Source organism: Scyliorhinus torazame, chromosome 19 (assembly GCF_047496885.1).
Source record: "Scyliorhinus torazame isolate Kashiwa2021f chromosome 19, sScyTor2.1, whole genome shotgun sequence".
NCBI lineage: Eukaryota > Metazoa > Chordata > Chondrichthyes > Carcharhiniformes > Scyliorhinidae > Scyliorhinus > Scyliorhinus torazame.
The window spans coordinates 28525659-28550790 of NC_092725.1; the positions used below are offsets into that span (position 1 = coordinate 28525659).

The 25132-nt window shown below is 55.0% G+C and overlaps 1 protein-coding gene across 4 annotated transcripts in view; it reads right to left on the reverse strand.

Annotated features, from left to right (window-relative positions):
* Nucleotides 1-25132, reverse strand: part of LOC140396073 (apoptosis-associated speck-like protein containing a CARD) — a 61182-nt gene that overhangs the window by 12361 nt on the left and 23689 nt on the right. The window contains exons 2-6 of one of the 4 annotated variants that reach the window (XM_072484173.1): nt 16401-16439; nt 12549-12587; nt 9054-9092; nt 5559-5597; nt 2064-2102 (exon numbers count right to left, since the gene is read on the reverse strand). In XM_072484173.1, the coding sequence (XP_072340274.1) occupies nt 2064-2102; nt 5559-5597; nt 9054-9092; nt 12549-12587; nt 16401-16439 (195 nt within the window). The remainder of the gene's footprint in view (nt 1-2063; nt 2103-5558; nt 5598-9053; nt 9093-12548; nt 12588-16400; nt 16440-25132) is intronic. The other 3 variants (XM_072484176.1, XM_072484174.1, XM_072484175.1) reach the window with 3 other exon arrangements.

A 25132-nucleotide genomic window follows, 5' to 3' on the forward strand; every position in this document is an offset into this window, starting at 1 on the left:
TCGAGAAAGGGCTGAATGGGCCTCCTCCTGTTCCTGTGTAACAGGCTCGAGAGGGGCTGAATGGGCCTCCTCCTGTTCCAGTGTAACAGGCTCGAGAGGGGCTGAATGGGCCTCCTCCTGTTCCAGTGTAACAGGCTCGAGAGGGGCTGAATGGGCCTCCTCCTGTTCCAGTGTAATATGCTCGAGAGGGGCTGAATGGGCCTCCTCCTGTTCCTGTGTAACAGGCTCGAGAGGGGCTGAATTGCTCCACCCCACCAATGGCCTTGAGGTGGGTGAGGGTTTTTAATTTATCCTTTGGGCCTGAATTGGAACAAAGTTCTCAGTTTCCAGAATTATCAGCTGAAAGCTGAAGAAGGCGATTGAACGGGACACGTTCTGAGTGCCGTAGCGAGCGAGGATTCCAGCGAGTTCCTCGACAGCCGCGTCGGCGAAATCCTGACCCTCACCAAACGGCACCGAGTCAGTTTACCCTGACTTGGGATTCCCTCACCCGGCGAGCCCATTATTGTCATCACTGGGGAGCTGATCCCACCGGCAAACCCACTCCTCAGAGATCGGGCAGCCATTCTGAAAGGGAGCCCGATCCCTAGATCAGCTCGTGGGTCCCTCCCTCATCCCCCACCCACCCCCACCCATGGGCAATGTCACCGCCCACACACACACACATACGCACATGGGCAGTATCCCCCCAGCACCCCCAAAGTGCGGGGCCACTTCAGGGTGGAGGGGATGTCTGTGCTAACATCGTTATGCGAGAACCACGCGTTTAAGCCAAAATATGTCTTCTGGACCAGCTGCTGCTTCTGGATGCGGAGGGGGAGGGTAAGATTGGGACATATCTGGGTGGCTGGGGGAGCAGGGGGGTGGGCAGGTGGTGAGGAGCAAGTAGAAAAGGGAGGAGGAGTTGGGGAGAAAGATAGGATGGGGAGTGAGGCCCTGCGTAGGGTGAATTTGATCTCCTCGTGTGCGAGGATGAGTTTGATCGAGTTTAAGGTGGTGCACATGACTCGGGCGAGAATGAGTGGGTTCTTTCAGGGGGGAGCAGACGAGAGTGAGAGGTGTGGGCGGGGGCCAGTGAATCACGCACACATGTTCCGGGGGTGTGAGACGTTAGAGCGATACTGGGCGGGAGCGTTCGAGATTCTAACAATCATAGTGGGGGCGAAGGTCGGGCCGGACACGTTGGTGGCGATTTGGGGGATGTCGGAGAAGCCGGAGCTGATGGAGGGGAGGAAGGCCGAGGTCGTGGCCTTCGCCTCTCTGACTGCCCGGCGGAGACATTTATTGGCATGGAGGTCGTATAGGCCGCAGGGGGGCGGCCTGGCTGGGGGATCTATCCTACTCACTCCGGGTGGAGACAATTAAGTTTGAACTGAGGGGGTCAGCGGAGGGCTTTGACACACGGTGGGGACTGATCATGACCATATTTGAGGAATTGTACATCGTGAGGGGATGAGAAAGGATAACATTTGTACCGGCTGTAAAACTGTGAGTTGGGGAGTGAGTACCCCGGGTTATTCATGTTTTTGTACTTTTCAAATAAGTTTGGAATAAAATATATTTAAAATAAGAGAATGGGCAGGACGGTGGAGTTAAGTCCGGAGGGAGATCAGCCATGACCATATTGAATGTTGGATGGGCAGAATGGCCTCCTCCTGCTCGTATTTGCGTGCGTTCCTGATCGGAGTCCATCACCAGCTCTGATGTTGGACAATGTTTTGCCGATAACTGTGGCTTATGCAAGGACTGCTGCCTCCCCCTCAGTCGCAGTGCTAACCCGATCAGCACTCTCCTCACCTGCGGTGCAAATTGATGTTCGCTCTGCAGAGGTTTGCTCTTCTAGCCCTATTGGAGCGAGAGGCCGGGACCTTCGGCTACGTGAGCCTTCCCCCGGTGATGCTTTCCCCCCGAAATGAGACCGAGCTCTAACGTGTGCCATGGTGCACGTGTGTTGTCATAGCAACTCGGACTCCATCAGGGGCCCACGGACAGCTCCTCCCCTACCTAGGCCCCGTTACTATCACACATTGAAATTCTGACTTGCCCCTTCCCTCGATACTCACCCTCCGTCGCGCCCCCACCTCGAGCTGGAGCCGGGGAAACTGTGATGAGAAAGGGAGAGGGTCAGTTTGTCCAGATACTTTACCAGGACAGAGATCGTACAGAGTGCAGGTCACCACATCACCCCATCCCCACCACACACACTGGGACCTCACATTCCCACAGAGCGTCCGAATGTGTCACTCCCCCAGCTCGCCCCTCATTCCAGTGTAACAGGCTCGAGAGGGGCTGAATGGGCCTCCTCCTGTTCCTGTGTAACAGGCTCGAGAAGGGGCTGAATGGGCCTCCTCCTGTTCCTGTGTAACAGGCTCGAGAAGGGGCTTAATGGGCCTCCTCCTGTTCCTGTGTAACAGGCTTGAAAAGGGGCTGAATGGGCCTCCTCCTGTTCCAGTGTAACAGGCTCGAGAGGGGCTTAATGGGGCTCCTCCTGTTCCAGTGTAACAGGCTTGAGAGGGGCTGAATTGGCCTCCTCCTGTTCCTGTGTAACAGGTTTGAGAAGGGGCTGAATGGGCATCCTCCTGTTCCAGTGTAACAGGCTCGAGAAGGGGCTAAATAGGCCTCCTCTTGTTCCAGTGTAACAGGCTCGAGAGGGGCTGAATGGGCCTCCTCCTGTTCCAGTGTAACAGGCTCGAGAAGGGGCTGAATGAGCCTCCTCCTGTTCCAGTGTAACATGCTCGAGAGGGGCTGAATGGGCCTCCTCCTGTTCCTGTGTAACAGGCTCGAGAGGGGCTGAATGGGTCTCCTCCTGTTCCTGTATAACAAGCTCGAGAGGGGCTGAATGGGCCTCCTCCTTTTCCCGTGTAACAGGCTCGAGTGGGGCTGAGTGAGTCTCCTCCTGTTCCTGCGTAACAGGCTCGAGAGGGGCTGAATGGGCCTCCTCCTGTTCCTGTGTAACATGCTCGAGAGGGGCTGAATGGGCCTCCTCCTGTTCCTGCGTAACAGGCTCGAGAGGGGCTGAATGGGCCTCCTCCTGTTCCTGTGTAACAGACTCGAGAGGGGCTGAATGGGCCTCCTCCTGTTCCTGTGGAACAGGCTTGAAAAGGGGCTGAATGGGCCTCCTCCTGTTCCAGTGTGACAGGCTCGAGAGGGGCTTAATGGGCCTCCTCCTGTTCCAGTGTAACAGGCTTGGGAGGGGCTGAATTGGCCTCCTCCTGTTCCTGTGTAACAGGTTTGAGAAGGGGCTGAATGGGCCTCCTCCTGTTCCAGTGTAACAGGCTCGAGAAGGGGCTAAATAGGCCTCCTCTTGTTCCAGTGTAACAGGCTCGAGAGGGGCTGAATGGGCCTCCTCCTGTTCCTGTGTAACAGGCTCGAGAGGGGCTGAATGGGCATCCTCCTGTATAACAGGCTCGAGAGGGGCTGAATGGGCCTCCTCCTGTTCCTGTGTAACAGGCTCGAGAGGGGCTGAATGGGCCTCCTCCTGTTCCAGTGTAACAGGCTCGAGAGGGGCTGAATGGGCCTCCTCCTGTTCCTGTGTAACAGGCTCGAGAGGGGCTGAATGGGCCTCCTCCTGTACCTGTGCAACAGGCTCGAGAAAGGGCTGAATGGGCCTCCTCCTGTTCCTGTGTAACAGGCTCGAGAGGGGCTGAATGGGCCTCCTCCTGTTCCTGAGTTACAGAGTCAAGGGGCTGAATGGGCCTCCTCCTGTTCCTGTGTAACAGGCTCGAGAGGGGCTGAATGGCTCCACCCCACCAATGGCCTTGAGGTGGGTGAGGGTTTTTAATTTATCCTTTGGGCCTGAATTGGAACAAAGTTCTCAGTTTCCAGAATTATCAGCTGAAAGCTGAAGAAGGCGATTGAACGGGACACGTTCTGAGTGCCGTAGCGAGCGAGGATTCCAGCGAGTTCCTCGACAGCCGCGTTGGCGAAATCCTGACCCTCACCAAACGGCACCGAGTCAGTTTACCCTGACTTGGGATTCCCTCACCCGGCGAGCCCATTATTGTCATCACTGGGGAGCTGATCCCACCGGCAAACCCACTCCTCAGAGATCGGGCAGCCATTCTGAAAGGGAGCCCGATCCCTAGATCAGCTCGTGGGTCCCTCCCTCATCCCCCACCCACCCCCACCCATGGGCAATGTCACCGCCCACACACACACACATACGCACATGGGCAGTATCCCCCCAGCACCCCCAAAGTGCGGGGCCACTTCAGGGTGGAGGGGATGTCTGTGCTAACATCGTTATGCGAGAACCACGCGTTTAAGCCAAAATATGTCTTCTGGACCAGCTGCTGCTTCTGGATGCGGAGGGGGAGGGTAAGATTGGGACATATCTGGGTGGCTGGGGGAGCAGGGGGGTGGGCAGGTGGTGAGGAGCAAGTAGAAAAGGGAGGAGGAGTTGGGGAGAAAGATAGGATGGGGAGTGAGGCCCTGCGTAGGGTGAATTTGATCTCCTCGTGTGCGAGGATGAGTTTGATCGAGTTTAAGGTGGTGCACATGACTCGGGCGAGAATGAGTGGGTTCTTTCAGGGGGGAGCAGACGAGAGTGAGAGGTGTGGGCGGGGGCCAGTGAATCACGCACACATGTTCCGGGGGTGTGAGACGTTAGAGCGATACTGGGCGGGAGCGTTCGAGATTCTAACAATCATAGTGGGGGCGAAGGTCGGGCCGGACACGTTGGTGGCGATTTGGGGGATGTCGGAGAAGCCGGAGCTGATGGAGGGGAGGAAGGCCGAGGTCGTGGCCTTCGCCTCTCTGACTGCCCGGCGGAGACATTTATTGGCATGGAGGTCGTATAGGCCGCAGGGGGGCGGCCTGGCTGGGGGATCTATCCTACTCACTCCGGGTGGAGACAATTAAGTTTGAACTGAGGGGGTCAGCGGAGGGCTTTGACACACGGTGGGGACTGATCATGACCATATTTGAGGAATTGTACATCGTGAGGGGATGAGAAAGGATAACATTTGTACCGGCTGTAAAACTGTGAGTTGGGGAGTGAGTACCCCGGGTTATTCATGTTTTTGTACTTTTCAAATAAGTTTGGAATAAAATATATTTAAAATAAGAGAATGGGCAGGACGGTGGAGTTAAGTCCGGAGGGAGATCAGCCATGACCATATTGAATGTTGGATGGGCAGAATGGCCTCCTCCTGCTCGTATTTGCGTGCGTTCCTGATCGGAGTCCATCACCAGCTCTGATGTTGGACAATGTTTTGCCGATAACTGTGGCTTATGCAAGGACTGCTGCCTCCCCCTCAGTCGCAGTGCTAACCCGATCAGCACTCTCCTCACCTGCGGTGCAAATTGATGTTCGCTCTGCAGAGGTTTGCTCTTCTAGCCCTATTGGAGCGAGAGGCCGGGACCTTCGGCTACGTGAGCCTTCCCCCGGTGATGCTTTCCCCCCGAAATGAGACCGAGCTCTAACGTGTGCCATGGTGCACGTGTGTTGTCATAGCAACTCGGACTCCATCAGGGGCCCACGGACAGCTCCTCCCCTACCTAGGCCCCGTTACTATCACACATTGAAATTCTGACTTGCCCCTTCCCTCGATACTCACCCTCCGTCGCGCCCCCACCTCGAGCTGGAGCCGGGGAAACTGTGATGAGAAAGGGAGAGGGTCAGTTTGTCCAGATACTTTACCAGGACAGAGATCGTACAGAGTGCAGGTCACCACATCACCCCATCCCCACCACACACACTGGGACCTCACATTCCCACAGAGCGTCCGAATGTGTCACTCCCCCAGCTCGCCCCTCATTCCAGTGTAACAGGCTCGAGAGGGGCTGAATGGGCCTCCTCCTGTTCCTGTGTAACAGGCTCGAGAAGGGGCTGAATGGGCCTCCTCCTGTTCCTGTGTAACAGGCTCGAGAAGGGGCTTAATGGGCCTCCTCCTGTTCCTGTGTAACAGGCTTGAAAAGGGGCTGAATGGGCCTCCTCCTGTTCCAGTGTAACAGGCTCGAGAGGGGCTTAATGGGGCTCCTCCTGTTCCAGTGTAACAGGCTTGAGAGGGGCTGAATTGGCCTCCTCCTGTTCCTGTGTAACAGGTTTGAGAAGGGGCTGAATGGGCATCCTCCTGTTCCAGTGTAACAGGCTCGAGAAGGGGCTAAATAGGCCTCCTCTTGTTCCAGTGTAACAGGCTCGAGAGGGGCTGAATGGGCCTCCTCCTGTTCCAGTGTAACAGGCTCGAGAAGGGGCTGAATGAGCCTCCTCCTGTTCCAGTGTAACATGCTCGAGAGGGGCTGAATGGGCCTCCTCCTGTTCCTGTGTAACAGGCTCGAGAGGGGCTGAATGGGTCTCCTCCTGTTCCTGTATAACAAGCTCGAGAGGGGCTGAATGGGCCTCCTCCTTTTCCCGTGTAACAGGCTCGAGTGGGGCTGAGTGAGTCTCCTCCTGTTCCTGCGTAACAGGCTCGAGAGGGGCTGAATGGGCCTCCTCCTGTTCCTGTGTAACATGCTCGAGAGGGGCTGAATGGGCCTCCTCCTGTTCCTGCGTAACAGGCTCGAGAGGGGCTGAATGGGCCTCCTCCTGTTCCTGTGTAACAGACTCGAGAGGGGCTGAATGGGCCTCCTCCTGTTCCTGTGGAACAGGCTTGAAAAGGGGCTGAATGGGCCTCCTCCTGTTCCAGTGTGACAGGCTCGAGAGGGGCTTAATGGGCCTCCTCCTGTTCCAGTGTAACAGGCTTGGGAGGGGCTGAATTGGCCTCCTCCTGTTCCTGTGTAACAGGTTTGAGAAGGGGCTGAATGGGCCTCCTCCTGTTCCAGTGTAACAGGCTCGAGAAGGGGCTAAATAGGCCTCCTCTTGTTCCAGTGTAACAGGCTCGAGAGGGGCTGAATGGGCCTCCTCCTGTTCCTGTGTAACAGGCTCGAGAGGGGCTGAATGGGCATCCTCCTGTATAACAGGCTCGAGAGGGGCTGAATGGGCCTCCTCCTGTTCCTGTGTAACAGGCTCGAGAGGGGCTGAATGGGCCTCCTCCTGTTCCAGTGTAACAGGCTCGAGAGGGGCTGAATGGGCCTCCTCCTGTTCCTGTGTAACAGGCTCGAGAGGGGCTGAATGGGCCTCCTCCTGTACCTGTGCAACAGGCTCGAGAAAGGGCTGAATGGGCCTCCTCCTGTTCCTGTGTAACAGGCTCGAGAGGGGCTGAATGGGCCTCCTCCTGTTCCTGAGTTACAGAGTCAAGGGGCTGAATGGGCCTCCTCCTGTTCCTGTGTAACAGGCTCGAGAGGGGCTGAATGGCTCCACCCCACCAATGGCCTTGAGGTGGGTGAGGGTTTTTAATTTATCCTTTGGGCCTGAATTGGAACAAAGTTCTCAGTTTCCAGAATTATCAGCTGAAAGCTGAAGAAGGCGATTGAACGGGACACGTTCTGAGTGCCGTAGCGAGCGAGGATTCCAGCGAGTTCCTCGACAGCCGCGTTGGCGAAATCCTGACCCTCACCAAACGGCACCGAGTCAGTTTACCCTGACTTGGGATTCCCTCACCCGGCGAGCCCATTATTGTCATCACTGGGGAGCTGATCCCACCGGCAAACCCACTCCTCAGAGATCGGGCAGCCATTCTGAAAGGGAGCCCGATCCCTAGATCAGCTCGTGGGTCCCTCCCTCATCCCCCACCCACCCCCACCCATGGGCAATGTCACCGCCCACACACACACACATACGCACATGGGCAGTATCCCCCCAGCACCCCCAAAGTGCGGGGCCACTTCAGGGTGGAGGGGATGTCTGTGCTAACATCGTTATGCGAGAACCACGCGTTTAAGCCAAAATATGTCTTCTGGACCAGCTGCTGCTTCTGGATGCGGAGGGGGAGGGTAAGATTGGGACATATCTGGGTGGCTGGGGGAGCAGGGGGGTGGGCAGGTGGTGAGGAGCAAGTAGAAAAGGGAGGAGGAGTTGGGGAGAAAGATAGGATGGGGAGTGAGGCCCTGCGTAGGGTGAATTTGATCTCCTCGTGTGCGAGGATGAGTTTGATCGAGTTTAAGGTGGTGCACATGACTCGGGCGAGAATGAGTGGGTTCTTTCAGGGGGGAGCAGACGAGAGTGAGAGGTGTGGGCGGGGGCCAGTGAATCACGCACACATGTTCCGGGGGTGTGAGACGTTAGAGCGATACTGGGCGGGAGCGTTCGAGATTCTAACAATCATAGTGGGGGCGAAGGTCGGGCCGGACACGTTGGTGGCGATTTGGGGGATGTCGGAGAAGCCGGAGCTGATGGAGGGGAGGAAGGCCGAGGTCGTGGCCTTCGCCTCTCTGACTGCCCGGCGGAGACATTTATTGGCATGGAGGTCGTATAGGCCGCAGGGGGGCGGCCTGGCTGGGGGATCTATCCTACTCACTCCGGGTGGAGACAATTAAGTTTGAACTGAGGGGGTCAGCGGAGGGCTTTGACACACGGTGGGGACTGATCATGACCATATTTGAGGAATTGTACATCGTGAGGGGATGAGAAAGGATAACATTTGTACCGGCTGTAAAACTGTGAGTTGGGGAGTGAGTACCCCGGGTTATTCATGTTTTTGTACTTTTCAAATAAGTTTGGAATAAAATATATTTAAAATAAGAGAATGGGCAGGACGGTGGAGTTAAGTCCGGAGGGAGATCAGCCATGACCATATTGAATGTTGGATGGGCAGAATGGCCTCCTCCTGCTCGTATTTGCGTGCGTTCCTGATCGGAGTCCATCACCAGCTCTGATGTTGGACAATGTTTTGCCGATAACTGTGGCTTATGCAAGGACTGCTGCCTCCCCCTCAGTCGCAGTGCTAACCCGATCAGCACTCTCCTCACCTGCGGTGCAAATTGATGTTCGCTCTGCAGAGGTTTGCTCTTCTAGCCCTATTGGAGCGAGAGGCCGGGACCTTCGGCTACGTGAGCCTTCCCCCGGTGATGCTTTCCCCCCGAAATGAGACCGAGCTCTAACGTGTGCCATGGTGCACGTGTGTTGTCATAGCAACTCGGACTCCATCAGGGGCCCACGGACAGCTCCTCCCCTACCTAGGCCCCGTTACTATCACACATTGAAATTCTGACTTGCCCCTTCCCTCGATACTCACCCTCCGTCGCGCCCCCACCTCGAGCTGGAGCCGGGGAAACTGTGATGAGAAAGGGAGAGGGTCAGTTTGTCCAGATACTTTACCAGGACAGAGATCGTACAGAGTGCAGGTCACCACATCACCCCATCCCCACCACACACACTGGGACCTCACATTCCCACAGAGCGTCCGAATGTGTCACTCCCCCAGCTCGCCCCTCATTCCAGTGTAACAGGCTCGAGAGGGGCTGAATGGGCCTCCTCCTGTTCCTGTGTAACAGGCTCGAGAAGGGGCTGAATGGGCCTCCTCCTGTTCCTGTGTAACAGGCTCGAGAAGGGGCTTAATGGGCCTCCTCCTGTTCCTGTGTAACAGGCTTGAAAAGGGGCTGAATGGGCCTCCTCCTGTTCCAGTGTAACAGGCTCGAGAGGGGCTTAATGGGGCTCCTCCTGTTCCAGTGTAACAGGCTTGAGAGGGGCTGAATTGGCCTCCTCCTGTTCCTGTGTAACAGGTTTGAGAAGGGGCTGAATGGGCATCCTCCTGTTCCAGTGTAACAGGCTCGAGAAGGGGCTAAATAGGCCTCCTCTTGTTCCAGTGTAACAGGCTCGAGAGGGGCTGAATGGGCCTCCTCCTGTTCCAGTGTAACAGGCTCGAGAAGGGGCTGAATGAGCCTCCTCCTGTTCCAGTGTAACATGCTCGAGAGGGGCTGAATGGGCCTCCTCCTGTTCCTGTGTAACAGGCTCGAGAGGGGCTGAATGGGTCTCCTCCTGTTCCTGTATAACAAGCTCGAGAGGGGCTGAATGGGCCTCCTCCTTTTCCCGTGTAACAGGCTCGAGTGGGGCTGAGTGAGTCTCCTCCTGTTCCTGCGTAACAGGCTCGAGAGGGGCTGAATGGGCCTCCTCCTGTTCCTGTGTAACATGCTCGAGAGGGGCTGAATGGGCCTCCTCCTGTTCCTGCGTAACAGGCTCGAGAGGGGCTGAATGGGCCTCCTCCTGTTCCTGTGTAACAGACTCGAGAGGGGCTGAATGGGCCTCCTCCTGTTCCTGTGGAACAGGCTTGAAAAGGGGCTGAATGGGCCTCCTCCTGTTCCAGTGTGACAGGCTCGAGAGGGGCTTAATGGGCCTCCTCCTGTTCCAGTGTAACAGGCTTGGGAGGGGCTGAATTGGCCTCCTCCTGTTCCTGTGTAACAGGTTTGAGAAGGGGCTGAATGGGCCTCCTCCTGTTCCAGTGTAACAGGCTCGAGAAGGGGCTAAATAGGCCTCCTCTTGTTCCAGTGTAACAGGCTCGAGAGGGGCTGAATGGGCCTCCTCCTGTTCCTGTGTAACAGGCTCGAGAGGGGCTGAATGGGCATCCTCCTGTATAACAGGCTCGAGAGGGGCTGAATGGGCCTCCTCCTGTTCCTGTGTAACAGGCTCGAGAGGGGCTGAATGGGCCTCCTCCTGTTCCAGTGTAACAGGCTCGAGAGGGGCTGAATGGGCCTCCTCCTGTTCCTGTGTAACAGGCTCGAGAGGGGCTGAATGGGCCTCCTCCTGTACCTGTGCAACAGGCTCGAGAAAGGGCTGAATGGGCCTCCTCCTGTTCCTGTGTAACAGGCTCGAGAGGGGCTGAATGGGCCTCCTCCTGTTCCTGAGTTACAGAGTCAAGGGGCTGAATGGGCCTCCTCCTGTTCCTGTGTAACAGGCTCGAGAGGGGCTGAATGGCTCCACCCCACCAATGGCCTTGAGGTGGGTGAGGGTTTTTAATTTATCCTTTGGGCCTGAATTGGAACAAAGTTCTCAGTTTCCAGAATTATCAGCTGAAAGCTGAAGAAGGCGATTGAACGGGACACGTTCTGAGTGCCGTAGCGAGCGAGGATTCCAGCGAGTTCCTCGACAGCCGCGTTGGCGAAATCCTGACCCTCACCAAACGGCACCGAGTCAGTTTACCCTGACTTGGGATTCCCTCACCCGGCGAGCCCATTATTGTCATCACTGGGGAGCTGATCCCACCGGCAAACCCACTCCTCAGAGATCGGGCAGCCATTCTGAAAGGGAGCCCGATCCCTAGATCAGCTCGTGGGTCCCTCCCTCATCCCCCACCCACCCCCACCCATGGGCAATGTCACCGCCCACACACACACACATACGCACATGGGCAGTATCCCCCCAGCACCCCCAAAGTGCGGGGCCACTTCAGGGTGGAGGGGATGTCTGTGCTAACATCGTTATGCGAGAACCACGCGTTTAAGCCAAAATATGTCTTCTGGACCAGCTGCTGCTTCTGGATGCGGAGGGGGAGGGTAAGATTGGGACATATCTGGGTGGCTGGGGGAGCAGGGGGGTGGGCAGGTGGTGAGGAGCAAGTAGAAAAGGGAGGAGGAGTTGGGGAGAAAGATAGGATGGGGAGTGAGGCCCTGCGTAGGGTGAATTTGATCTCCTCGTGTGCGAGGATGAGTTTGATCGAGTTTAAGGTGGTGCACATGACTCGGGCGAGAATGAGTGGGTTCTTTCAGGGGGGAGCAGACGAGAGTGAGAGGTGTGGGCGGGGGCCAGTGAATCACGCACACATGTTCCGGGGGTGTGAGACGTTAGAGCGATACTGGGCGGGAGCGTTCGAGATTCTAACAATCATAGTGGGGGCGAAGGTCGGGCCGGACACGTTGGTGGCGATTTGGGGGATGTCGGAGAAGCCGGAGCTGATGGAGGGGAGGAAGGCCGAGGTCGTGGCCTTCGCCTCTCTGACTGCCCGGCGGAGACATTTATTGGCATGGAGGTCGTATAGGCCGCAGGGGGGCGGCCTGGCTGGGGGATCTATCCTACTCACTCCGGGTGGAGACAATTAAGTTTGAACTGAGGGGGTCAGCGGAGGGCTTTGACACACGGTGGGGACTGATCATGACCATATTTGAGGAATTGTACATCGTGAGGGGATGAGAAAGGATAACATTTGTACCGGCTGTAAAACTGTGAGTTGGGGAGTGAGTACCCCGGGTTATTCATGTTTTTGTACTTTTCAAATAAGTTTGGAATAAAATATATTTAAAATAAGAGAATGGGCAGGACGGTGGAGTTAAGTCCGGAGGGAGATCAGCCATGACCATATTGAATGTTGGATGGGCAGAATGGCCTCCTCCTGCTCGTATTTGCGTGCGTTCCTGATCGGAGTCCATCACCAGCTCTGATGTTGGACAATGTTTTGCCGATAACTGTGGCTTATGCAAGGACTGCTGCCTCCCCCTCAGTCGCAGTGCTAACCCGATCAGCACTCTCCTCACCTGCGGTGCAAATTGATGTTCGCTCTGCAGAGGTTTGCTCTTCTAGCCCTATTGGAGCGAGAGGCCGGGACCTTCGGCTACGTGAGCCTTCCCCCGGTGATGCTTTCCCCCCGAAATGAGACCGAGCTCTAACGTGTGCCATGGTGCACGTGTGTTGTCATAGCAACTCGGACTCCATCAGGGGCCCACGGACAGCTCCTCCCCTACCTAGGCCCCGTTACTATCACACATTGAAATTCTGACTTGCCCCTTCCCTCGATACTCACCCTCCGTCGCGCCCCCACCTCGAGCTGGAGCCGGGGAAACTGTGATGAGAAAGGGAGAGGGTCAGTTTGTCCAGATACTTTACCAGGACAGAGATCGTACAGAGTGCAGGTCACCACATCACCCCATCCCCACCACACACACTGGGACCTCACATTCCCACAGAGCGTCCGAATGTGTCACTCCCCCAGCTCGCCCCTCATTCCAGTGTAACAGGCTCGAGAGGGGCTGAATGGGCCTCCTCCTGTTCCTGTGTAACAGGCTCGAGAAGGGGCTGAATGGGCCTCCTCCTGTTCCTGTGTAACAGGCTCGAGAAGGGGCTTAATGGGCCTCCTCCTGTTCCTGTGTAACAGGCTTGAAAAGGGGCTGAATGGGCCTCCTCCTGTTCCAGTGTAACAGGCTCGAGAGGGGCTTAATGGGGCTCCTCCTGTTCCAGTGTAACAGGCTTGAGAGGGGCTGAATTGGCCTCCTCCTGTTCCTGTGTAACAGGTTTGAGAAGGGGCTGAATGGGCATCCTCCTGTTCCAGTGTAACAGGCTCGAGAAGGGGCTAAATAGGCCTCCTCTTGTTCCAGTGTAACAGGCTCGAGAGGGGCTGAATGGGCCTCCTCCTGTTCCAGTGTAACAGGCTCGAGAAGGGGCTGAATGAGCCTCCTCCTGTTCCAGTGTAACATGCTCGAGAGGGGCTGAATGGGCCTCCTCCTGTTCCTGTGTAACAGGCTCGAGAGGGGCTGAATGGGTCTCCTCCTGTTCCTGTATAACAAGCTCGAGAGGGGCTGAATGGGCCTCCTCCTTTTCCCGTGTAACAGGCTCGAGTGGGGCTGAGTGAGTCTCCTCCTGTTCCTGCGTAACAGGCTCGAGAGGGGCTGAATGGGCCTCCTCCTGTTCCTGTGTAACATGCTCGAGAGGGGCTGAATGGGCCTCCTCCTGTTCCTGCGTAACAGGCTCGAGAGGGGCTGAATGGGCCTCCTCCTGTTCCTGTGTAACAGACTCGAGAGGGGCTGAATGGGCCTCCTCCTGTTCCTGTGGAACAGGCTTGAAAAGGGGCTGAATGGGCCTCCTCCTGTTCCAGTGTAACAGGCTCGAGAAGGGGCTAAATAGGCCTCCTCTTGTTCCAGTGTAACAGGCTCGAGAGGGGCTGAATGGGCCTCCTCCTGTTCCTGTGTAACAGGCTCGAGAGGGGCTGAATGGGCATCCTCCTGTATAACAGGCTCGAGAGGGGCTGAATGGGCCTCCTCCTGTTCCTGTGTAACATGCTCGAGAGGGGCTGAATGGGCCTCCTCCTGTTCCTGCGTAACAGGCTCGAGAGGGGCTGAATGGGCCTCCTCCTGTTCCTGTGTAACAGACTCGAGAGGGGCTGAATGGGCCTCCTCCTGTTCCTGTGGAACAGGCTTGAAAAGGGGCTGAATGGGCCTCCTCCTGTTCCAGTGTGACAGGCTCGAGAGGGGCTTAATGGGCCTCCTCCTGTTCCAGTGTAACAGGCTTGAGAGGGGCTGAATTGGCCTCCTCCTGTTCCTGTGTAACAGGTTTGAGAAGGGGCTGAATGGGCCTCCTCCTGTTCCAGTGTAACAGGCTCGAGAAGGGGCTAAATAGGCCTCCTCTTGTTCCAGTGTAACAGGCTCGAGAGGGGCTGAATGGGCCTCCTCCTGTTCCTGTGTAACAGGCTCGAGAGGGGCTGAATGGGCATCCTCCTGTATAACAGGCTCGAGAGGGGCTGAATGGGCCTCCTCCTGTTCCTGTGTAACAGGCTCGAGAGGGGCTGAATGGGCCTCCTCCTGTTCCAGTGTAACAGGCTCGAGAGGGGCTGAATGGGCCTCCTCCTGTTCCTGTGTAACAGGCTCGAGAGGGGCTGAATGGGCCTCCTCCTGTACCTGTGCAACAGGCTCGAGAAAGGGCTGAATGGGCCTCCTCCTGTTCCTGTGTAACAGGCTCGAGAGGGGCTGAATGGGCCTCCTCCTGTTCCTGAGTTACAGAGTCAAGGGGCTGAATGGGCCTCCTCCTGTTCCTGTGTAACAGGCTCGAGAGGGGCTGAATGGCTCCACCCCACCAATGGCCTTGAGGTGGGTGAGGGTTTTTAATTTATCCTTTGGGCCTGAATTGGAACAAAGTTCTCAGTTTCCAGAATTATCAGCTGAAAGCTGAAGAAGGCGATTGAACGGGACACGTTCTGAGTGCCGTAGCGAGCGAGGATTCCAGCGAGTTCCTCGACAGCCGCGTTGGCGAAATCCTGACCCTCACCAAACGGCACCGAGTCAGTTTACCCTGACTTGGGATTCCCTCACCCGGCGAGCCCATTATTGTCATCACTGGGGAGCTGATCCCACCGGCAAACCCACTCCTCAGAGATCGGGCAGCCATTCTGAAAGGGAGCCCGATCCCTAGATCAGCTCGTGGGTCCCTCCCTCATCCCCCACCCACCCCCACCCATGGGCAATGTCACCGCCCACACACACACACATACGCACATGGGCAGTATCCCCCCAGCACCCCCAAAGTGCGGGGCCACTTCAGGGTGGAGGGGATGTCTGTGCTAACATCGTTATGCGAGAACCACGCGTTTAAGCCAAAATATGTCCTTCTGGACCAGCTGCTGCTTCTGGATGCGGAGGGGGAGGGTAAGATTGGGACATATCTGGGTGGCTGGGGGAGCAGGGGGGTGGGCAGGTGGTGAGGAGCAAGTAGAAAAGGGAGGAGGAGTTGGGGAGAAAGATAGGATGGGGAGTGAGGCCCTGCGTAGGGTGAATTTGATCTCCTCGTGTGCGAGGATGTAGTTTGATAGAGTTTAAGGTGGTGCACATGACTCGGGCGAGAATGAGTGGGTTCTTTCAGGGGGGAGCAGACGAGAGTGAGAGGTGTGGGCGGGGGCCAGCGAATCACGCACACATGTTCCGGGGGTGTGAGACGTTAGAGCGATACTGGGCGGGAGTGTTCGAGATTCTAACAATCATAGTGGGGGCGAAGGTCGGGCCGGACACGTTGGTGGCGATTTGGGGGATGTCGGAGAAGCCGGAGCTGATGGAGGGGATAAGGCCGAGGTCGTGGCCTTCGCCTCTCTGACTGCCCGGCGGAGGCATTTATTGGCATGGAGATCGTATAGGCCGCAGGGGGGCGGCCTGGCTGGGGGATCTATCCTACTCACTCCGGGTGGAGACAATTAAGTTTGAACTGAGGGGGTCAGCGGAGGGCGTTGACACACGGTGGGGACCGTTCATGACCATATTTGAGGAATTGTTCATCGTGAGGGGATGAGAAAGGATAACATTTGTACCGGCTGTAAAACTGTGAGTTGGGGAGTGAGTACCCCGGGTTATTCATGTTTTTGTACTTTTCAAATAAGTTTGGAATAAAATATATTTAAAATAAGAGAATGGGCAGGACGGTGGAGTTAAGTCCGGAGGGAGATCAGCCATGACCATATTGAATGTTGGATGGGCAGAATGGCCTCCTCCTGCTCGTATTTGCGTGCGTTCCTGATCGGAGTCCATCACCAGCTCTGATGTTGGACAATGTTTTGCCGATAACTGTGGCTTACGCAAGGACTGCTGCCTCCCCCTCAGTCGCAGTGCTAACCCGATCAGCACTCTCCTCACCTGCGGTGCAAATTGATGTTCGCTCTGCAGAGGTTTGCTCTTCTAGCCCTATTGGAGCGAGAGGCCGGGACCTTCGGCTACGTGAGCCTTCCCCCGGTGATGCTTTCCCCCCGAAATGAGACCGAGCTCTAACGTGTGCCATGGTGCACGTGTGTTGTCATAGCAACTCGGACTCCATCGGGGGCCCACGGACAGCTCCTCCCCTACCTAGGCCCCGTTACTATCACACATTGAAATTCTGACTTGCCCCTTCCCTCGATACTCACCCTCCGTCGCGCCCCCACCTCGAGCTGGAGCCGGGGAAACTGTGATGAGAAAGGGAGAGGGTCAGTTTGTCCGCATACTTTACCAGGACAGAGATCGTACAGAGTGCAGGTCACCACATCACCCCATCCCCACCACACACACTGGGACCTCACATTCCCACAGAGCGTCCGAATGTGTCACTCCCCCAGCTCGCCCCTCATTCCAGTGTAACAGACTCGAGAGGGGCTGAATGGGCCTCCTCCTGTTCCTGTGCAACAGGCTCGAGAAGGGGCTGAATGGGCCTCCTCCTGTTCCTGTGTAACAAGCTCGACAGGGGCTGAATGGGCCTCCTCCTGTTCCTGCGTAACAGGCTCGAGAGGGGCTGAATGGGCCTCCTCCTTTTCCAGTGTAACAGGCTCGAGAGGGGCTGAATGGGCCTCCTCCTGTTCCAGTGTAACAGGCTCGAGTGGGGCTGAATAGGCCTCCTCCTGTTCCTGTGTAACAGGCTCGAGAAGGGGCTGAATGGGCCTCCTCCTGTTCCTGTGTAACAGGCTTGAAAAATGGCTGAATGGGCCTCCTCCTGTTCCAGTGTAACAGGCTCGAGAGGGGCTTAATGGGCCTCCTCCTGTTCCAGTGTAACAGGCTTGAGAGGGGCTGAATTGGCCTCCTCCTGTTCCTGTGTAACAGGTTTGAGAAGGGGCTGAATGGGCCTCCTCCTGTTCCAGTGTAACAGGCTCGAGAAGGGGCTAAATAGGCCTCCTCTTGTTCCAGTGTAACAGGCTCGAGAGGGGCTGAATGGGCCTCCTCCTGTTCCAGTGTAACAGGCTCGAGAAGGGGCTGAATGGGCCTCCTCCTGTTCCAGTGTAACATGCTCGAGGGGGCTGAATGGGCCTCCTCCTGTTCCTGCGTAACAGGCTCGAGAGGGGCTGAATGGGCCTCCTCCTGTTCCTGTGTAACAGGCTCGAGAGGGGCTGAATGGGCCTCCTCCTGTTCCTGTATAACAGGCTCGAGAGGGGCTGAATGGGCCTCCTCCTGTTCCCGTGTAACAGGCTCGAGAGGGGCTGAGTGGGTCTCCTCCTGTTCTAGTGTAACAGGCTCGAGAGGGGCTGAATGGGCCTCCTCCTGTTCCTGCGTAACAGGCTCGAGAGGGGCTTAATGGGCCTCCTCCTGTTCCTGTGTAACAGGCTTGAAAAGGGGCTGAATGGGCCTCCTCCTGTTCCAGTGTGACAGGCTCGAGAGGGGCTTAATGGGCCTCCTTCTGTTCCAGTGTAACAGGCTTGAGAGGGGCTGAATTGGCCTCCTCCTGTTCCTGTGTAACAGGTTTGAGAAGGGGCTGAATGGGCCTCCTCCTGTTCCAGTGTAACAGGCTCGAGAAGGGGCTAAATAGGCCTCCTCTTGTTCCAGTGTAACAGGCTCGAGAGGGGCTGAATGGGCCTCCACCTGTTCCAGTGTAACAGGCTCGAGAAGGGGCTGAATGGGCCTCCTCCTGTTCCTGCGTAACAGGCTCGAGAGGGGCTGAATGGGCCTCCTCCTGTTCCTGTGTAACAGGCTCGAGAGGGGCTGAATGGGCCTCCTCCTGTATAACAGGCTCGAGAGGGGCTGAATGGGCCTCCTCCTGTTCCCGTGTAACAGGCTCGAGAGGGGCTGAGTGGGCCTCCTCCTGTTCCTGCGTAACAGGCTCGAGAGGGGCTTAATGGGCCTCCTCCTGTTCCTGTGTAACAGGCTTGAAAAGGGGCTGAATGGGCCTCCTCCTGTTCCAGTGTGACAGGCTCGAGAGGGGCTTAATGGGCCTCCTTCTGTTCCAGTGTAACAGGCTTGAGAGGGGCTGAATTGGCCTCCTCCTGTTCCTGTGTAACAGGTTTGAGAAGGGGCTGAATGGGCCTCCTCCTGTTCCAGTGTAACAGGCTCGAGAAGGGGCTAAATAGGCCTCCTCTTGTTCCAGTGTAACAGGCTCGAGAGGGGCTGAATGGGCCTCCACCTGTTCCAGTGTAACAGGCTCGAGAAGGGGCTGAATGGGCCTCCTCCTGTTCCTGCGTAACAGGCTCGAGAGGGGCTGAATGGGCCTCCTCCTGTTCCTGTGTAACAGGCTCGAGAGGGGCTGAATGGGCCTCCTCCTGTATAACAGGCTCGAGAGGGGCTGAATGGGCCTCCTCCTGTTCCCGTGTAACAGGCTCGAGAGGGGCTGAGTGGGTCTCCTCCTGTACCTGTGTAACAGGCTTGAGAGGGGCTGAATGGGCCTCCTCCTGTTCCTGTGTAACAGGCTTGAGAAGGGTCTGAATGGGCCTCCTCCTGTTCCTGTGTAACAGGCTCGAGAGGGGCTGAATAGGCCTCCTCCTGTTCCAGTGTAACAGGCTCGAGAGGGGCTGAATGGGCCTCCTCCTGTTCCAGTGTAACAGGCTCGAGAAGGGCTGAATGGTCCTCCACCTGTTCCAGTGTAATATGCTCGAGAAGGGTCTGAATGGGCCTCCTCCTGTTCCTGTGTAACAGGCTCGAGAGTGGCTGAATGGGCCTCCTCCTGTTCCTGTGTAACAGGTTCGAGAGGGGCTGAATGGGCCTCCTCCTGTTCCTGTGTAACAGGCTCGAGAGGGGCTGAATGGGCCTCCTCCTGTACCTGTGCAACAGGCTCGAGAGGGGCTGAATGGGCCTCCTCCTGTTCCTGTGTAACAGGCTCGAGAGGGGCTGAATGGCTCCACCCCACCAATGGCCTTGAGGTGGGTGAGGGTTTTTAATTTATCCTTTGGGCCTGAATTGGAACAAAGTTCTCAGTTTCCAGAATTATCAGCTGAAAGCTGAAGAAGGCGATTGAACGGGACACGTTCTGAGTGCCGTAGCGAGCGAGGATTCCAGCGAGTTCCTCGACAGCCGCGTTGGCGAAATCCTGACCCTCACCAAACGGCACCGAGTCAGTTTACCCTGACTTGGGATTCACTCTCAGTTTACCCTGACACTCACTCACTCTCTCACACTCTCTCACACACTCTCTCACACTCACTCACTCTCTCACACTCACTCTCTCACACTCACTCTCTCACACTCACTCTCACAGACTCTCTCACACTCACTCACTCTCACACTCTATCACTCTCACACTCTCTCACACTCTCTCACTCTCACAGACTCTCACACACTCACTCTCTCACACACTCACTCTCTCACACTCACTCTCTCACACACTCATTCACTCTCTCACATACTCACTCCCTCACACTCACTCACTCACACTCACTCACTCACACACTCTCTCACACTCACTCACTCTCTCACACTCACTCACACTCACTCTCACACTCACTCACTCTCTCACACACTCTCTTACACTCACTCACACTCACTCTCACACTCACTCACTCTCACACACTCTCACACTCACTCACTCACTCTCTCACTCACTCACTCTCTCACACTCACTCTCACACTGTCTCACACTCACACACACACTCACTCTCTCACACTCACTCACTCTCACATACTCTCACACACTCTCTCACACTCACTCACACTCACTCACTCTCTCACTCACTCACTCTCTCACTCACTCACTCTCTCACACTCACTCTCTCTCACACTCACTCACTCACACTCACTCTCTCTCACACTCACTCACTCTCTCACACTCACTCACTCTCACAGACTCTCACACACTCTCTCACACTCACTCACTCTCTCACTCACTCACTCTCTCACACTCACTCTCTCTCACACTCACTCTCTCTCACACTCACTCACTCTCTCACACTCACTCACTCTCACAGACTCTCACACACTCACTCTCTCACACACTCTCTCACACTCACTCTCTCTCACAGACTCTCGCACACTCACTCTCTCTCACACACTCTCTCACACACTCACTCTCACAGACTCTCTCACACTCACTCTCACACCCACTCTCTCACACTCACTCTCTCACACTCTCTCACTCACTCACTCTCTCACACTCACTCTCTCACACTCTCTCACTCACTCACTCTCTCACACTCACTCTCTCACTCACTCACACAGTCTCTCACACACTCTCTCACACTCACTCTCTCACACACTCACACTCTCTCACTCACTCACACTCTCTCACACTCTCTCACTCACTCACACTCTCTCACTCACTCACACAGTCTCTCACACTCACTCTCACTCTCACAGACTCTCTCACACTCTCTCACACTCACTCTCTCACACTCACTCTCTCACACTCTCACTCTCTCACACTCACTCACAGTCTCTCACACACTCTCTCACACTCACTCTCTCACACTCACTCTCTCACACTCACTCACTATCTCACACTCTCACTCACTCACTCTCTCACACTCTCTCACTCACTCACACACTCTCTCACACTCACTCTCTCACACTCACTCTCTCACTCACTCTCTCACATTCTCTCACTCACTCACTCTCTCACACTCACTCTCTCACACTCACTCTCTCACACTCACTCTCACAGACTCTCACACTCACTCTCTCACTCACTCACTCACTCACTCACTCACTCTCTCACACTCACTCTCTCACACGCACTCACTCTCTCACACTCACTCACTCTCTCACACTCACTCACTCTCTCACACTCACTCTCACACACTCACTCTCTCTCGCACACTCTCTCACACTCACTCACTCTCTCACACTCACTCTCACACACTCTCAATCACACTCACTCTCAATCACACACACACTCACAAACTCTCTCACACTCACTCACTCTCTCACACTCACTCTCTCTCACACACTCTCTCACACACTCACACTCACTCATTCTCTCACACTCACTCACTCTCACAGACACTCACACACACTCTCTCACACACTCACTCACTCTCACAGACTCTCAAACACTCACTCTCTCTCACACACTCTCTCACACACTCTCACTCACTCTCTCTCACACACTCTCTCACACACTCTCTCTCTCTCACACTCTCTCTCTCACATACTCACTCACTCTCTCACACACACTCTCTCACACACACACTCACTCTCTCACACTCACTCACTCTCTCACACACACACTCACTCACTCTCACACACTCTCACAGACTCTCACACACTCACTCTCTCTCACACACTCTCTCACACACTCTCACTCACTCTCTCTCACACACTCTCTCACTCTCTCACACACTCTCTCTCTCACACTCTCTCTCTCACACACTCACTCACTCTCTCACACACACTCTCTCGCACACACACTCTCTCACACACTCACACTCTCACACACACTCTCTCACACTCACTCACTCTCTCACACGCACTCACTCTCTCACACACACACTCTCTCACACTCACTCACTCTCACACACTCACTCACTCTCTCACAAACACACTCTCTCACACTCACTCACTCTCTCACACACTCACACACTCTCTCACACTCACTCACTCTCTCACACTCTCTCTCTCTCACACACTCTCTCAACACTCACACTCACTCTCTCTCACACACTCACACACACTCTCTCACTCACTCTCACACACACACTCTCACTCTCTCACACACACTCACTCTCTCACACACACTCACTCACACACTCACTCACACACTCACTCTCTCACACACACTCTCACACACTCACTCTCTCACACAGACTCTCACACACACTCTCTCACACACTCACTCTCACTCATTCTCTCACACACACTCTCTCGCACACACACTCTCACACACACACTCTCACACACTCACACTCTCACACACACTCTCACACACTCTCTCACACACACTCTCTCTCTCACACATTCTCTCTCTCACGTACTCTCTCACACACTCACTCTCACTCACTCTCTCACACACTCACTCTCACTCACTCTCTCACACACACTCACTCTCACTCTCTCTCACACACTCTCTCACACACTCTCTCACACACTCACACTCTCACACACACTCTCTCACACACTCTCTCACACACACTCTCTCACACACTCTCTCACACACACTCTCTCACACACTCTCTCTCTCACACACTCTCTCTCACACTTTCTAACACACTCTCTCACACACACTCTCTCTCACACACTCTCTCTCACACAGTCTCTCACACACACTCACTCTCACACACTCTCTCACACATCCTCTCACACACACTCTCTCTCTCACACACTCTCCCTCACACACTCACTCTCTCACACAGTCTCTCACACACACTCTCTCACACACACTCTCTCACTCACTCTCACACACACACTCACTCACACACACACTCTCTCACACACTCACTCTGACACACACACTCTCACACACACTCTCACTCACTCTCACTCTCGCACACACTCACACTCACTCTCTCACAGACTCTCACACACACTCTCACTCACTCTCTCACACTCACTCACACTCACTCTCACACACACACACTCACTCACTCACACACACACTCACTCTCACACACACACACTCACTCACTCACACACACTCTCTCACACACTCTCTCTCACACTCACTCTCTCTCACACACACTCTCTCACACTCACACTCTCTCACACACTCTCTCACACACTCTCTCACACACTCTCTCTCACACACTCACTCTCTCAGTTTCTCACACACACAATCTCACACACTCACACTCTCACACACACTCTCTCACTCACTCTCTCACACACACTCTCTCACTAACTCTCACACACACACTCTCTCACACACTCACTCACACTAACTCTCACTCACTCTCACACACACTCACTCACACACTCACTCTCACACACACACTCTCACTCTCTCACACACACTCACCCACACACTCACTCACACACTCACTCTCTCACACACTCACTATCACACACACACTCACTCACACACACACACTCTCACACACTCACTCTCACACACACACTCTCACACACACACTCTCACACACACTCACACACACACTCACACTCACTCTCTCACACACTCTCACTCACTCTCTCACTCACTCTCTCACACTCACTCTCACACACACACTCTCACACACTCACTCACTTACACACACACTCACTCTCACACACACACTCAAACACACACACTCTCACTCACTCTCACACACACACTCACTTACTCACACACACTCTCTCACACACACTCTCTCTCACACTCACACTCTCTCACACACACTCTCTCACACACACACACTCTCTCACACTCACACTCTCTCACACTCTCTCACACACTCTCTCAGTCTCTCACGCACACTCTCTCACACACTCACACTCTCACTCACTCTCACACACACTCTCACTCACTCACACACACTCTCTCACATACTCACACACACTCTCTCACACACTCACTCTCTCACAGTCTCTCACACACACTCTCTCACACACTCTCTCACACACTCACACACACTCTCTCACTCACTCACACACACTCTCTCACACACTCACACACACTCTCTCACGCACTCACACTCTCTCACACACTCACACACACTCTCTCACTCACTCACACACTCACTCTCACACACACACTCACTCACTCTCACTCACTCTCACACACACTCACTCACACACTCACTCTCATACACACACTCTCACACACTCACTCTCTCACACACACTCACTCTCACACACACTCACTCTCTCACACACACTCTCACACACACACTCACACACACATTCTCACACACACTCTCACTCATTCTCACACTCACTCTCACACACACACACTCTCACACACTCTCACACACTCACTCACTCACTCACACACACTCTCACTCACTCTCACACACACACTCACTCACTCACACACACTCTCTCACACACTCTCTCTGACACACTCTCTCTCACACTCACACTCTCTCACACACTCTCTCTCTCACACTCACTCATTCTCTCACCCACACACTCTCTCACACTCACTCACTCTCACACACTCACTAACTCTCTCACACTCACTCACTCTCTCACACTCACTCACTCTCTCACACTCACTCTCACACACACTCTCTCACACACACACTCTCTCACACTCACACTCTCTCACACTCACTCACTCTCTCACACACACACTCTCTCACACTCACTCTCTCACACTCACTCACTCTCTCACACTCACTCTCACACACTCACTCTCTCTCACACACTCTCTCACACTCACTCACTCTCTCACACTCACTCTCTCTCACACACTCTCTCACACACTCACACTCACTCACTCTCTCACACTCACTCTCACTCTCTCTCACACACTCTCTCACACTCACTCACTCTCACACACTCCCAATCACACTCACTCTCAATCACACACACACTCACACACTCACTCACTCTCTCACACTCACTCTCTCTCACACACTCTCTCACACACTCACACTTACTCACTCTCTCACACTCACTCACTCTCTCACACTCACTCACTCTCACAGACTCTCACACACACACTCTCTTACACACTCACTCACTCTCACAGATTCTCAAACACTCACTCTCTCTCACACACTCTCTCACACACTCTCTCACACTCTCTCACACACACTCTCTCACACTCACACTCTCACACACTCTCTCACACACTCTCTCTCACACACTCTCTCTCACACACTCACTCTCTCACACTCACTCACTCTCTCACACACACACTCTCTCACACACACTCACTCACTCTCACACACTCACTCATTCTCTCACACTCACTCACTCTCTCACACTCACTCACTCTCTCACACACACTCACTCACACACTCACTCACACACTCACTCTCTCACACAGACTCTCACACACACTCTCTCACACACTCACTCTCACTCATTCTCTCACACACACTCTCTCGCA